The sequence below is a fragment of the Dipodomys spectabilis genome, unplaced genomic scaffold, assembly GCF_019054845.1.
Source record: "Dipodomys spectabilis isolate Male_0828 unplaced genomic scaffold, ASM1905484v1 ptg000261l, whole genome shotgun sequence".
Lineage (NCBI taxonomy): Eukaryota > Metazoa > Chordata > Mammalia > Rodentia > Heteromyidae > Dipodomys > Dipodomys spectabilis.
Genome location: NW_024870938.1, coordinates 152,163 through 165,678, shown reverse-complemented (window position 1 = coordinate 165,678; position 13,516 = coordinate 152,163). Strand labels below are relative to the sequence as shown.

Below are 13,516 nucleotides of genomic sequence, written 5' to 3'. Positions count from 1 at the left end.
GACGCACCACCCACACAGCACCTCTGGACCCCAGCAGCGCCGTCCGCACCTACCCGGATGCGGTTAGACCCCAGCTCCAGCATCTGCAGTTGATGTAAGCTGCTTATGTTCTCAATTTTATTGATTTTATTGTTGACCAAGAAGAGTTTCTTCAGCCTCGTCAATTTGTCAATCCCTTCAATGTTTCTCAGTAGATTAAAAGAAATATCTAGAATCCTGAGGGCAAGCAGAACAACATTTTTAAATGAGTGGAGTTTGCTTCACTCTGCAGAGGCATTCCAGCCAGGGACTGGTCCTGTAGGGGACTGGCCACCACCCTGTCACCTTGCTCGTTCTAGCACTGCCAATGTGGGCCTGACTCAGGCTGTCCAGAAGCCCGAGCACCAGGGCTGTGGGCTCCTCCCGACATGGGGCTGCATCTGGGGCAAAAACCAGGGTCATTCATTCCCATGTCACAGCAGGACTCAGAGTCATGCCCTGCACATAGGAGAGACCTGAGAAACAGTCAACTAAAATTAAAACAAACAAAAATCACACCTATAATCTCAGCTACTTGGGCCTGAGCCTTGAGGATCTCAGTTCAAAGCCAGCCCAGGCAAGAAAGTCTGTGAGATCTTATCTCCAATTAAATCACAAAAAAAAGTGGCACTGTGGCTCTCAAGTAGCAGACTGCTGCCTTGAGAAAAAAAACAAACACTCAAGGACAGCATGAGACCCAGTGAACCTCAGGACCAGCAGGAAGAAAAAAAAGAGTAGAGATGTGGCTCAAATGACCCTGCCTGCCCAGCACGCATGAACCCGAGTTCCAAATCCAAAAGGCTTGCCCAACCAGCCAGTGATGACGGGAAGCTGTCCTGTCCTCCTGGAGCCTAGGATAGAGCAGGCAGACCTGGCAGCCAGGCCTGGGGAGGCCTCTAAGGTCAGGGCCCAAAGAGTGGTTGGTTCTGGGAAGACTGCCCCTCCCTGACTCCTGATTCCTCTGGGCCTGATGACTCACTCCAACTCGGTCAGTGCCTCCAAGTTTTCAATTTTCTTGATCTGGTTGTCGTAGAGATCCAGCTCTCGAAGACTCTGCAGCTCCTCAAGGTTCTCGATGCATTTGATTAAGTTCTGACGAAGGCAGAGCGTCTGGGGGAGGGAACTGGACTGACACAGCAGAAGGACACGGAACCTCCTTCCTAACCAGAGGGCACCCTCCTCCTCCCACTGTGTCCCAGAAAGGCTTTGACTTTCCAGAGGCCGGGAAGCAAAGGTGTGAGGCCAGAGCTGCTCCTGCCAAGGGGAGCTGGGACGGAGGCCCCATTGGGCGGAAGTGACCACCAGCTCTTGGTAGATTTGGGAGCTCAGGTGGGCTCATTGTACGCAGCAAACTTAGCGGGCTCGAGCTGAGGGTGGAAGACTGCAGAGCTCGACTAAAGGGAGCTCAGAGCCACAGCCATGTGTTCCAGGCTAGTGACAACACCGCTTCCAGGGGGAGGGGAGCCGGGGTCAGTGCCTGCCGCAGGTGGCCAGGACAGCGTTCCTCTCACCTTCACTTTCTTCAGCACCTCGAAGCCTTCAATCTTCCCAATTCGATAGTGGTTCAGGTCAACATCCTGAAACACAGAATTCAAGTTCAGCTGCATCCAGGGGCAGGCCCGCGTCCTGGGCAGGAGCTGTTAAAGGCTGCTGCCAGGAAGGGAGGGGATAGGAAGGGAGGGGAGGGGACACTGCACATCAGGTCTGTAACTGGCCCACGGCGGTAACACAGAGTTGCCAGGTGCTCACTGGTTTAGGTTTGATTTGTATTTTTTGTGTAAAACAGACCCATAAAATGAGTGAAGGTGAGGGCTCTCTCTAGCCTCCCAGCCCTTGGGTGCGGGGACAAGCCTCTCCCTGCACACTGACAGGGCCCTCATGACCAGCTGGGAGCTCCGGAGAGCGCTACAGTCAGCAGGCAATCATTCCTTATTTAGCCTGGCTGCTGGCTGCATGCATGCTGCTCTTCAGAGGTTGGGGGCGTGAGGCCCAATCCTGTGCGGTGCAGTCACTGGTCCTGGGTAACTTATGAGTCAAAGGCAGTTAACGTGTCACTCAGTCCTTGATGGTTAATGGGACTGCCATTTCTGATACTAAAGCAGCAAGAAGACAGGCAGGCAGGCTTCGCCGACTTTGCTGCAAGTCCTCCCGAGGATGACCCGAGAGCTAGTGTGACAGGCAGTGTTACCTCTGCATCTCGGTCCAGGCTAATGGTTTCCATATCCACAGCCAGCTCATGTTCCTCTGAAAACAGGAGAAAGAGAAAAGCCCACTCAGAACGACTCCTCTGACAAGAGGCACTGGTGAAGAGCAGCCGCTTCTGGCTAATGCTAAGACCTACAGCCCACAGACACCTCTGTGCAGCCAACTCCAAGGGAGATCAGCAGGGCAACACCTGAACATTCTGAGCTCTCTGGATTTAGCTATTGGCCACGGTCTCCAAACCTCTATTGAGCCCCTGAATTTCCAAAGGAAGGAAAGTGCAGTTTGACCTTACAGTGGGGAGGAGGGGAGCGGTTCCTGTGCGGGGCTGAGCCCAGACAGTGGGGAGGAGGGGAGCGGCTGCCTGTGCGGGGCTGAGCCCAGACAGTGGGGAGGAGGGGGAGCAGTTCCTGTGCGGGGCTGAGCCCAGACAGTGGGGAGGAGGGGAGCGGTTCCTGTGCGGGGCTGAGCCCAGACAGTGGGGAGGAGGGGAGCGGTTCCTGTGCGGGGCTGAGCCCAGACAGTGGGGAGGAGGGGAGCGGTTCCTGTGCGGGGCTGAGCCCAGACAGTGGGGAGGAGGGGAGCGGTTCCTGTGCGGGGCTGAGCCCAGACAGTGGGGAGGAGGGGAGCGGTTCCTGTGCGGGGCTGAGCCCAGACAGTGGGGAGGAGGGGGAGCGGTTTCTGTGCGGGGCTGAGCCCAGACAGTGGGGAGGAGGGGGAGCGGTTCCTGTGCAGGGCTGAGCCCAGACAGTGAGGGGGAGCGGTTCCTGTGCAGGGCTGAGCCCAGACAGTGAGGGGGAGCGGTTCCTGTGCAGGGCTGAGCCCAGACAGTGAGGGGGAGCGAGCCCAGTCCTTCTGGGAAGCACGCTGCTGGACTGCTGCCTTCTTGGAACCTGCACACTGGCAGCAGCCTATATGGGTTCCCTTCTTGTTTGTGGCAGAGAATCAGGCCATCATGCTCAGTGCATCACATGCTCTAGGATGTGCCTGTTGGAAAGTAGCCTGTATCTATAAATGCTCTTTCTCCAAAGAGCAAAACAGCATGAAGCAGAGCTCAACAGACAGGATCAAAGAGCCCCAATGAATAATTTAAACACACTTCTTGAGTGGAAGCTTGGTGAACTAACTCCAGCAGAGTGCCAGCATCTAGATTTCAGGCCCCACCTCCAGCAGATAGCTAGCTTCCTCTGTTGGGTGTGTGTGTGTGTGTGTGTGTGGAGGAGGGGCCCTGAAAACCTCTTTCATGGCTGCCATCAACAGTCCTAGATGAGTAGCTCCTTCCTCTATTCATTTAAGCAGAATCTAGTTAAGCATGGATGACAGTCAAGAGGGAGAACCTAGATATGAGAGATGCAAACTCACATGTGCGCACACAGAACTTACAACACTGTGAAGGGTGATAGTTTTCCCTTCGCATCACCAAATATTCAGTCACTGCTCATCTTTCCCAGTTCTGTAGTTTCTTTGTCCTTTCCTTTTAGTTCAGAAAGGCTGTTGCTAGGTAGCTCAGACTGACATCAAACTTGCTATGTAGCCTAGGCTGGCCTTGAACTCCTGATCCTTCTGCTTCAGCCTCTGAAGGCTAGTAGTTCAGGTATGTACCACCATGTCCAGCTCCACAGATGGTACTTCTGTGAAGCTAGATGAAAATGGGTTGTTTGTCTCATGGTGCTGCTGCAGGTCTGGTCTCTGCAGTCTCTCGCCTGTTTTCTGTAATCTAGTCTGCTTGGATCTCACCGGGGCTCTTTCTTCTGCCTCAATTTCTCAAGAGCAACCCCGTACTTGCTTCAGCAATGGGACTGGCTCCCACAACTTGGACCGCGTGTTCCTGGCTGGTTCCCCAACAAAATGTGACTTATGTAGTCAGCCTGCTCAGCAACTGAAAGCCTCCGAAAGAGGACCCCACGTGGAGCAGCTTAAGGTCCCACCTGGCTAGATTTAGTGTTTTTTGGTGGTACAGAGCCTTATGCTTACTAGGCAGGTATTCTACCACTTTTTAGCCATACTTCTGGCCCTTTTGAGTTTAGTATTTTTTTTTTTTTTTGTCAGTCGTGGGGCTTGAACTCTGGGCCTGGGCGCTGTCCCTCAGCTCTTCAGCTCAAGGCGAGCACTCTACCACTTGAGCTACAGCGCCACTTCCGGTTTTCTGGTGGCTTATTGGAGATAGGAGTCTCACGGTCTCTCCTGCCCGGGCTGGCTTTGAACTGTGATCCTCAGACCTCAGCCTCCTGAGTAGCTAGGATTACAGGCGTGAGCCACCAGCGCCCGGCTTAGTATTTTTTTTTTTAAGATAGGGTGTTTTTGGCCTAGAAGGTTAGCCTTGAACAGTGATACTCCTACTATGCCTCCCATGTAGCTGGGGTTACAGATGCACACCGTCATGCTTAGCTTATTAGCTGAGAGACTACCTTGCTAACTTATGGCTCTGGTTGGCTTCAAACCTGTAATCTTCATTTCTACCCACTGAGTATCTGGGATTGTAGACATGTACCACCCTGTCCAGAATGAAACTGACTTTTCATGATGACTTATGTTTTGTGCCAGTCCTGGAGCTTGAAGGCAAGGCCTGAGCACTTCCCCAGTTTTTTTGCTCAAGGCCAGTGTTTTATCATTTGGGCCACAGTTCCACTTCTGGCTTTTCTGGTGTTTAATTGGAGATAAACTGGGGGGGGGGGGGGGGGGGGGAGGAGGGGGCGGGGAAAGGGGAGGCAGACTTTGCACTGTAATCCTCAGATTCAGCATCTTGAAGAGCTAGGGTTACAGGTATTAACCACTGGTGCCTAGCTCGTGATGGCTTTTATACAATGATCAACAGTGGTTGGTTAAAAAGTGTTACTATAACTTACCCATAACTTTATAGGAGACTAATTAACCTAAAAACTAAATAAAAGGAACCATACATCTCCAAGAGACAGACTCAAACGCCCTAACACCCAAAGATAGCATTAATTAAGCATTAAAGATAGCGTTGTACCACTCGAAAACCAGAAGTGGCGCTGTGGCTCAAGTGGTAGAGTGCTCGCCTTGAGCTGAAGAGCTCAGGGACAGCACCCAAGCCCAGAGTTCAAGCCCCATGACCAACCAAACCCACCCCCCCCCAAAAAAAAAAAAAAGATAGCATTGTAATTAAGGTAGGATGGTGAAGTTCATTGGAAGGACCCTAGAAAACTTATAGGGGAAGGTGGTGATGGATCAGGCAGTACTGTTCCAGCCTCCCAAGATGTGAGGGCCCCGTCTGTAGTAGACCCAGCTCAGACACAGAGTCTACAGCTAGAGGGGTCCACCTGCACTACACTCAGGTCAGGACGCAGAGTCTACAGGTAGAGGGATCCAATCTGTAGTATACCAGCTCAGGACGCAGGGTTCACAGCTAAGGGATCCAATCTGTAGTATACCAGCTCAGGACGTGGGGTCCACAGCTAAGGGATCCAATCTGTAGTATACCAGCTCAGGACGCGGGGTCCACAGCTAAGGGATCCAATCTGTAGTATACCAGCTCAGGACGCGGGGTCCACAGCTAAGGGATCCAATCTGTAGTATACCAGCTCAGGACGCGGGGTCCACAGCTAAGGGATCCCGTCTGCAGTATACCAGCTCAGGACATGGGGTCCACAGCTAAGGGATCCCGTCTGCAGTATACCAGCTCAGGACGCGGGGTCCACAGCTAAGGGATCCCGTCTGCAGTATACCTAGCTCAGCTGTTCTCTCCTCCTACTTGAGCTGCTCACTGAACATGGAGCATTTAGCATTTTCTGGTTATGTCACATTCATTTTTTTTTTTTTTTGGGGGGGGGGGGTCAGTTGTGGGTCTTGAACTCTGGGCCTGGGTGCTGTCCTTGAGCTTTTCAGCTCAAGGCTCTACTACTTAAGCCACAGCGCCACTTCTGGTATTCTGGTGGTTAATTGGAGTTAAAAGTCCCATGGACTTTCCTGCCCAGGCTGGCTTTGAACCATAATCCTCAGTAGCTAGGATTACAGGTAAGAACCACCAGCACCTGGCCACACTCATATTTTTAAAAGAAAGCAAGATAAAATTGAAGTCAGGGAAAGTAAGTTAAAAAGTAATGGCTAACATGTTTGAATTTCTTTTTCATACATGAGACTTGAGCTCTGGGCCTGGGCGCTGTCCCTCAGCTCTTCAGCACAAGACTAGTGCTCTAGTACTTGAGCTCTGGGCCTGGGTGCTGTCCCTCAGCTCTTCAGCACAAGACTAGTGCTCTAGTACTTGAGCTCTGGGCCTGGGCGCTGTTCCTCAGCTCTTCAGCTCAAGGCTAGTGCTCTAGTACTTGAGCTCTGGGCCTGGGTGCTGTCCCTCAGCTCTTCAGCACAAGACTAGTGCTCTAGTACTTGAGCTCTGGGCCTGGGCGCTGTCCCTCAGCTCTTCAGCACAAGGCTAGTGCTCTAGTACTTGAGCTCTGGGCCTGGGCGCTGTCCCTCAGCTCTTCGGCACAAGACTAGTGCTCTAGTACTTGAGCCACGTGCCACTTCCGGTTTTCTGGTAGTTTATTGGAGATAAGAGTTTCATGGAAGCCAGGTGCCAGTGGCTCACGCCTGTAATCTTAGCTACTCAGGAGTCTGAGATCTGGGAATCACAGTTCAAAGCCAGCCCGGGCAGAAAAGTCCGTGAGACTCTTATCTACAATAAACCACTGGAAAACCAGTGGTGCTGTGGCTCACGCGGTAGAGTGCTTGCCTTGAGCTGAAGAGTGCAAGGACAGAGCCCAGGCCTAGAGTTCAAACCCCATGACAAAAAAAAAACAACAACAAAGTTTCATGGACTTCCCTACCTGAGCTGGTTTTGAACTGCAATCCTCAATCCAAATAGCTAGGATTGCAGGCGTGAGCCCCCAGGGCCTGGTTAACATGTTTGAATTTGTCTGAACTAATACTTAAATAATATTTGGCACTGGTGGTTCATGCCTGTAACCTTAGCTACTTAGTATGCTGAGATCTGAGGACTGAGGTTCAAAGCCAGCCCTGGAAGGAAGGTCCATGAGACTCTTTTCTCTAATACTCAGAAAAAGCCCAAAGTGGTACTGTGGCTCAAGTGATAAAGTGCTAGCCTTAAGCACAAAGAGGTTCAGGGACAGGGACAGTGCTCAGGCCCTGAGTTCAAGACCCAGGCCTGGCAAAAACTAAACAAAAACCAAACATTTAAATAAGTTTCAATTTTTCTCAGAACTGGAAAGACAGGTTCAGAGAGAACTAGAATTTGTTCTATTCTTCTGGAGGAGACAGCCTGGGATTTAGACAAAGTAAGCTCTAATCCCATTGGCTTTTTTTGCAGTACATGTGCTCTGGCAAGCAAGAAGGCCTTATTCTCATCTGTCAGGGACCACAGTCCTGTTACCAGCAAGATGACATTGCCAGCTAGGAAAAGAAGCCCAAAACAGTTCAGCTCCATGCCCCACGTCCTCCATGGTCACCTACAGTCTCAAAGGTACAGACCTGAGCTTCTCTATGACTAAGCCCAACGGGAGGACTGTGCCCAAGCCCGTGGTCCACCCACATCACTCCCCGAGTACTGACACTGAAGTTCCACACCAAAAACTATGCGTACTTTTGGGGCAATTGCCTCTTCTCTTAAAATTCAGTTGCCATGGTTACCAATAATCTTTGCTGGCACACAGTACAACGCTATTTTAAAAATCAGCGATGTTTTAAAGAATTTATTTTTATAAGAGTAAGGCATGATTATGAATACCTGAACAAGTCACACATTGCCTGCAGATCTGGAAATGCAGAAGGCAGACGCTCCTGTCAAACCTCAGCAGTGCTGATGTGTTTTATTTTTAGGTAGTAAACCACATTTTCACATTTAATTGAAAGTAAGATTTCTGGTTGGGTACTGGAAGCTCATGCCTGTAATCCTAGCTACTCATAAGGCTGAGCTCTGAGGACTACTGTTTGAAGCCAGCTATGGTAGACAAATCTGAGACTAACAAAAAACTGAAAGCAAAGGTATGGCTCAAATGGTAGAGCACCAACCTTTGAGCAAAAAAGCCAAGTGAGGGTATAAGGCCTTGAGTCTCAGCATTGCCTCCCCAAAAACAACAATCTACACATATCCTGTTTAGATTTTTTTTTTTTTTTGCTGGTCCTGGGGCTTGAACTCAGGGCCTGGGTGCTGTTCCTGAGCTTCTTTTGCTTAAGGCTAGCACTATACCACTTTGAGCCACAGTGCCACTTCTGGCTTTTTCTGAATTCATTGGAGATAAGAGTCTCATGGCCTTTCCTGTCCAGGTTTGCCTTGAACTGTGATCCTCAAATCTCAGCCTCCTGAGTAATTAGGATTATAGGAATGAGCTACTGTCACCCAGCCTGCTTAGAATTTTTTGAAGCCATTAATAATCAATCTTGAATATCTGTGTTTACATGGCTCTCTTATTCTTTTCCATGTAAACTGATTCTCCTAAGCAAACATACAAAATGGTATGGGCCCTTATGGGGGTACAAAAAGCCACCAGAGAAAGCTACTTGGCTAGTTCACCAGCAAATAACCTTCCTAACATCCATCACCTTGGAGAAACGTGGTGGCACCAGAAGTGGCCCTGTACGAGTGCTCTGAGGAGACCGCTGCTATGTGGACAGGAAGTGGCCCGGAAGTGGCCCTGGGAGAGTGCTCTGACCGCTGCTATGTGGACAGGAAGTGGCCCTGGGAGAGTGCTCTGACCGCTGCTATGTGGACAGGAAGTGGCCCTGGGAGAGTGCTCTGACCGCTGCTATGTGGACAGGAAGTGGCCCTGTGAGTGCTCTGACCGCTGCTATGTGGACAGGAAGTGGCCCTGGGAGTGCTCTGACCGCTGCTATGTGGACAGGAAGTGGCCCTGGGAGTGCTCTGACCGCTGCTATGTGGACAGGAAGTGGCCCTGGGAGTGCTCTGACCGCTGCTATGTGGACAGGAAGTGGCCCTGGGAGAGTGCTCTGACCGCTGCTATGTGGACAGGAAGTGGCCCTGGGAGAGTGCTCTGACCACTGCTATGTGGACAGGAAGTGGCCCTGGGAGAGTGCTCTCACCGCTGCTATGTGGACAGGAAGTGGCCCTGGGAGTGCTCTGACTGCTGCTATGTGGACAGGAAGTGGCCCTGGGAGTGCTCTGACCGCTGCTATGTGGACAGGAAGTGGCCCTGGGAGTGCTCTGACCGCTGCTATGTGGACAGGAAGTGGCCCTGGGAGTGCTCTGACCGCTGCTATGTGGACAGGAAGTGGCCCTGGGAGAGTGCTCTCACCGCTGCTATGTGGACAGGAAGTGGCCCTGGGAGTGCTCTGACTGCTGCTATGTGGACAGGAAGTGGCCCTGGGAGTGCTCTGACCGCTGCTATGTGGACAGGAAGTGGCCCTGGGAGTGCTCTGACCGCTGCTATGTGGACAGGAAGTGGCCCTGGGAGTGCTCTGACCGCTGCTATGTGGACAGGAAGTGGCCCTGGGAGAGTGCTCTGACTGCTGCTATGTGGACAGGAAGTGGCCCTGGGAGTGCTCTGACCGCTGCTATGTGGACAGGAAGTGGCCCTGGGAGAGTGCTCTGACCGCTGCTATGTGGACAGGAAGTGGCCCTGGGAGTGCTCTGACCGCTGCTATGTGGACAGGAAGCACAGTAATCACCTAGCATGTTTCTTCAAGTCCAGGTGCACACAGGGTTCTGTCCCAGGCGATATTCCAGGGCCAACCTTCTCAGTAGTAGTGTTTGCCATCAGTGCAACTCCACAACACTGCACAACTGCACACTTCTGCAAGGGGCACAAGTGAGTCACTTGAGTGCCCTGGGCACACAACCACCTGCTCCAGCCTTCCCAGGACTGTCACACACTACCTGAGGATACATGTGCAACGCAACCAGCACATCTCATCCACACACATCCTTGCTCTCGACGAGTCTGAGGTTCTTAACGGCACCCAGTACCTTCCGCGCTCTCGTCTCCCTGCTCCACGCCATCCTTCAGGCTCTGCTGGCTGAGGTCTGCTACAATGCCACTGCTGCGCTTCTTGCCCTCCTCATCACCGGACTCTTCGGATTCAGCCCTCCTGTCAACTGAACCCACACCTGTCATGAGAATCCATGTCCACTTCATATGACTTTCTGAAGAACATTTGACAACTAACACCAGGTGTAAATCAGCACAGCTTCCTTCAGAAATAGTGGTTGAATTTAGCTCTGGACACACACACACACACACACACACACATACACACACACACACACTATTCCCTACATACTTGGGATGGCCAGGGTCACTGTGTCCAGCTTTTCATGGATTGAGATGAGGGTCTCATAAACTTTTATTGCTCAGGCTTGCCTTATATTTCGAAATTTGAGCTCCTGAATCTCAGCATCCTAAGTAGCTAGGATTACAGGCATGAGCCAGTATGTCTAGCTCTGACCCAATTTTTACAAAAGAGCACACTCTCAAGTGGAAGGAGGTTCCATTTCATATGTGCATTTCCCACTGTATCCAGCAAAGCACACTCAGGAAACACTAGTGTGTAAAGAAGATTCTTCTAAAATCCATCTCCCAAATCTCCATATCCATTCCTCCTTCCCGATCTAGTCACTGCCTTGGTTCCGTTATTACTGAAGGCTGGACTCTAGCTCTGCCTTCTTACTTATCTCTCTAATCTTGTTCTGTTTACCCTAGTCTTCATTTCCACTGAATCTGATCTTTGCTTTCATCTTGGTTGCATCTTGCCTCTAAGGATTCAGCTTTGGCAAATCACTTTCTTCTTCAAGTCTCAGACTCCCCATAGAAGAGAGCTAGTGGAGCGCCCAGCCTCAAGAGTTGTCAGGGTTACATTTTAAAAAGGCACAAGAACAGCTACCAGGGTATGACACACAGGAGAATTTAGCAAACAAACTACCAGGAGCACAGGAAGACCAAGTTCTGGGTCACAGCCCATGCACATCCTCCAGGAGGTGCCAAAGAATAGGAGGAGCCAAAGTGCAGCTTGTGACTATGGTGAGGGTGGTAGAGAGGGTCTGCAGCCTGGGACTGTCAATCACTCAACAAGAAAATAACTGTGGGGCTGGGCACAATGAGCTGGCAGGCAGGCAATCAAATCCCCAAGAGGAAGGTCGGAGTGAAGGCATTGGTGGTAGCAATAGAGGTGTCAAAGCACTGGAGCTGTTGAAGCAGTAAGCGTCAGAGCTGATAACGTGTGGGAGTGGAGTGGAGAAAAGCCTGGCTTTTGTATTTGCCCTTTACCAAGAAATGCAAATAGTGGAAGAGAATCAGAAGTGGGCTAGATGAGTGGGGAGAGGGGGAAAGAACCACTTTCATGCTCCAAAAGATTCAAGGATACCAAAGAGCCGGACCCCTAACCTGACCTTTTATATTACAAACAACTGTCACTCCACAGCCTTTTGCCTTTGCCTGGGTTTCCTTTCTATGGAATGATAACTGATTCCTCCCACCTGCATCCCACCTGTCCCCAACCTGGTGGGCAATGCAGCTGGCATCACTCCCAAATGTGCCTTCTACATCCCCAGCTCCAGGGCCTTTTCCCCCTAGCGCTCTTCACATGAAAATAGTGCTTGTTCATCTGGAGTTCTGTACCACTGCACCGGTGAAGCAAAAGCATTTAGGCACTCAAGAGACTTGACTGATTCTCCAGTTGGAGTGTGTGTGTGTGTGAAGATTGTGACTGTTCTTCTGATAGTCTCTACTACTCAATCAGAAGAGACTTGACTAGTTCTCCAGTTGGAGTGTGTACTGGAGTGCACACGCGCACCGGATTCGAAGTTTGCACATAATTATGCCGAAAAAGCATGGACAAGTTATACACACAAGGATGTGTTCGTGCGTGCATGCATGTGTGTATGTGTGTGTGTGTGTGTGTGTGTGTGAGAGAGAGAGAGAGAGAGAGAGAGAGAGAGACATAATTCCAACGAAGTGGAAAAGGAGGAAGAAAGTTGAATGTATCCTTTTGGAGATTCCGAAGGCCTAGAAAACAGCCATCGCCTCCAGCTCCCCGGAGCTCCTGGCCATGCCTTCGCCACATCCCATCCGCTCCCGAGTAGACCCTTCACCAGCCGCGAGAAGATCGGCACTGCGGGGTCCGCAGGTCCCCGCGCCCGGAGCCTCAGTTTCCCCGCGAGCGGAAGGAGGCCCGCCCCCTCCCGCCTGTCAATCTCCGAGTTCGCGGCGAGGCCCCCCCGCTTCGCCGTCTCCCCGGCACCGGCGGGCTCGCGCCACGCTCTGCCCCGGGCTCCGGTCCTTGCCAGCCGCTGCAGCCCTCGGGCCGAGACTGCCCGGGTCCAGCCTCCGCCGCCCCAGCCAGCCCGGCTGACAGTGCCGTGGTGCCGCGTCCCTGGCCAGATGCTCGGCCCCTCTTGGGCGAGGGGCCGTGCGAGCCCGCCGTCCCCTCCCGCCGCTCCAGGGCCGCTCACCCTCCATCATCTCCTGCGACTGTTGCTGCCCCGCGCCGCGCTCCGCCGCCATATTGGCTGCTCTTCCCCTTTCCGGAACCTGTCGCCTCAGGGCCCTGGACCAATCAGGGCTCCCGGCTCCGAGCCGCCAGCCAATAGGGGCCGGCGCGGCGTCCGGAGCCAGCGGGCCTGCGCGGGCACAGCGCCTCATGGGAGTTGTAGTTCCGGCGAACCTCGTCCCGCCTCCGACAGTGGCTGGGAGCTGGGGCAGCGCGAGAGTGAGGCCGTGCGGAAGCGGTGTCCCCGCAGCGCGCCCGAGCGCGGGACGTATCCGTAGCTCTGGGTTCTCCCGTGCCCACGTGCTGGGCTCGGAGGAGCGGCGCGGCCAGTTGCACGTGCATCCCCGACATCGGGAGTCTCGCGGCGGCGTCTGCACGATGGGCCGGGCGGCCAGAGCGACCACTCTCTCGGGCTCCCATAAGCCGCCTTTAGCGGACGCCCAGCACCGGCAGGTCGGCTCCCGGGCGCTCGCTGGCCGCCTTCTCCGCCTCCGTTCCGCGCCCACCGCCTTGAGGACGAGGCCTCCAAGAGGCGAGCTCCGTGACGTTCAGCCTCCCGACCCCGCGGCCGGATGAGGGCGTCCCACGGGCTAGGGGTCCGCTGGAGTCGCAGCCTTTTGGTTCCTCCGGGACGCCGTTGGAGGCGTCCGGTGCGTCCCTAGCAACCGTTTGCGCGGGCTCCGAGATCGAGCGCTCCAAGTTCCGCCCACTGGCACACGTGGTTGGTCGGTGGGGCCTGTCAATCCGCGCGAGTCTTCCTGCGATTGGCCCACGGGCTAGCCCGCGCACCGGCTCCCTCAGCGTCGTGCTGCTCGCTTGGCGGGGCGCTCCTCCCGAGATCCTCCCAGGTGAGACGCCCGTCCTCGGGGAGTCGTTT

At 53.1% G+C, this 13,516-nt stretch overlaps 1 protein-coding gene across 3 annotated transcripts in view; it reads right to left on the bottom strand.

Moving 5' to 3' along the window:
* The window catches only part of Ppp1r7 (protein phosphatase 1 regulatory subunit 7), a 28,236-nt gene extending 15,512 nt beyond the window's left edge, over window positions 1-12,724 (bottom strand). Inside the window, exons 1-6 of one of the 3 annotated variants that reach the window (XM_042699656.1) lie at window positions 12,602-12,724; window positions 10,121-10,261; window positions 2,207-2,262; window positions 1,530-1,595; window positions 998-1,128; window positions 54-216 (exon numbers count right to left, since the gene is read on the bottom strand). In XM_042699656.1, coding sequence (XP_042555590.1) covers window positions 54-216; window positions 998-1,128; window positions 1,530-1,595; window positions 2,207-2,262; window positions 10,121-10,261; window positions 12,602-12,653 — 609 coding nt within the window. In that variant the 5' untranslated portion in view covers window positions 12,654-12,724. The remainder of the gene's footprint in view (window positions 1-53; window positions 217-997; window positions 1,129-1,529; window positions 1,596-2,206; window positions 2,263-10,120; window positions 10,262-12,601) is intronic. The other 2 variants (XM_042699657.1, XM_042699658.1) reach the window with 2 other exon arrangements.
* Window positions 12,725-13,516: the final 792 nt, after the last annotated feature.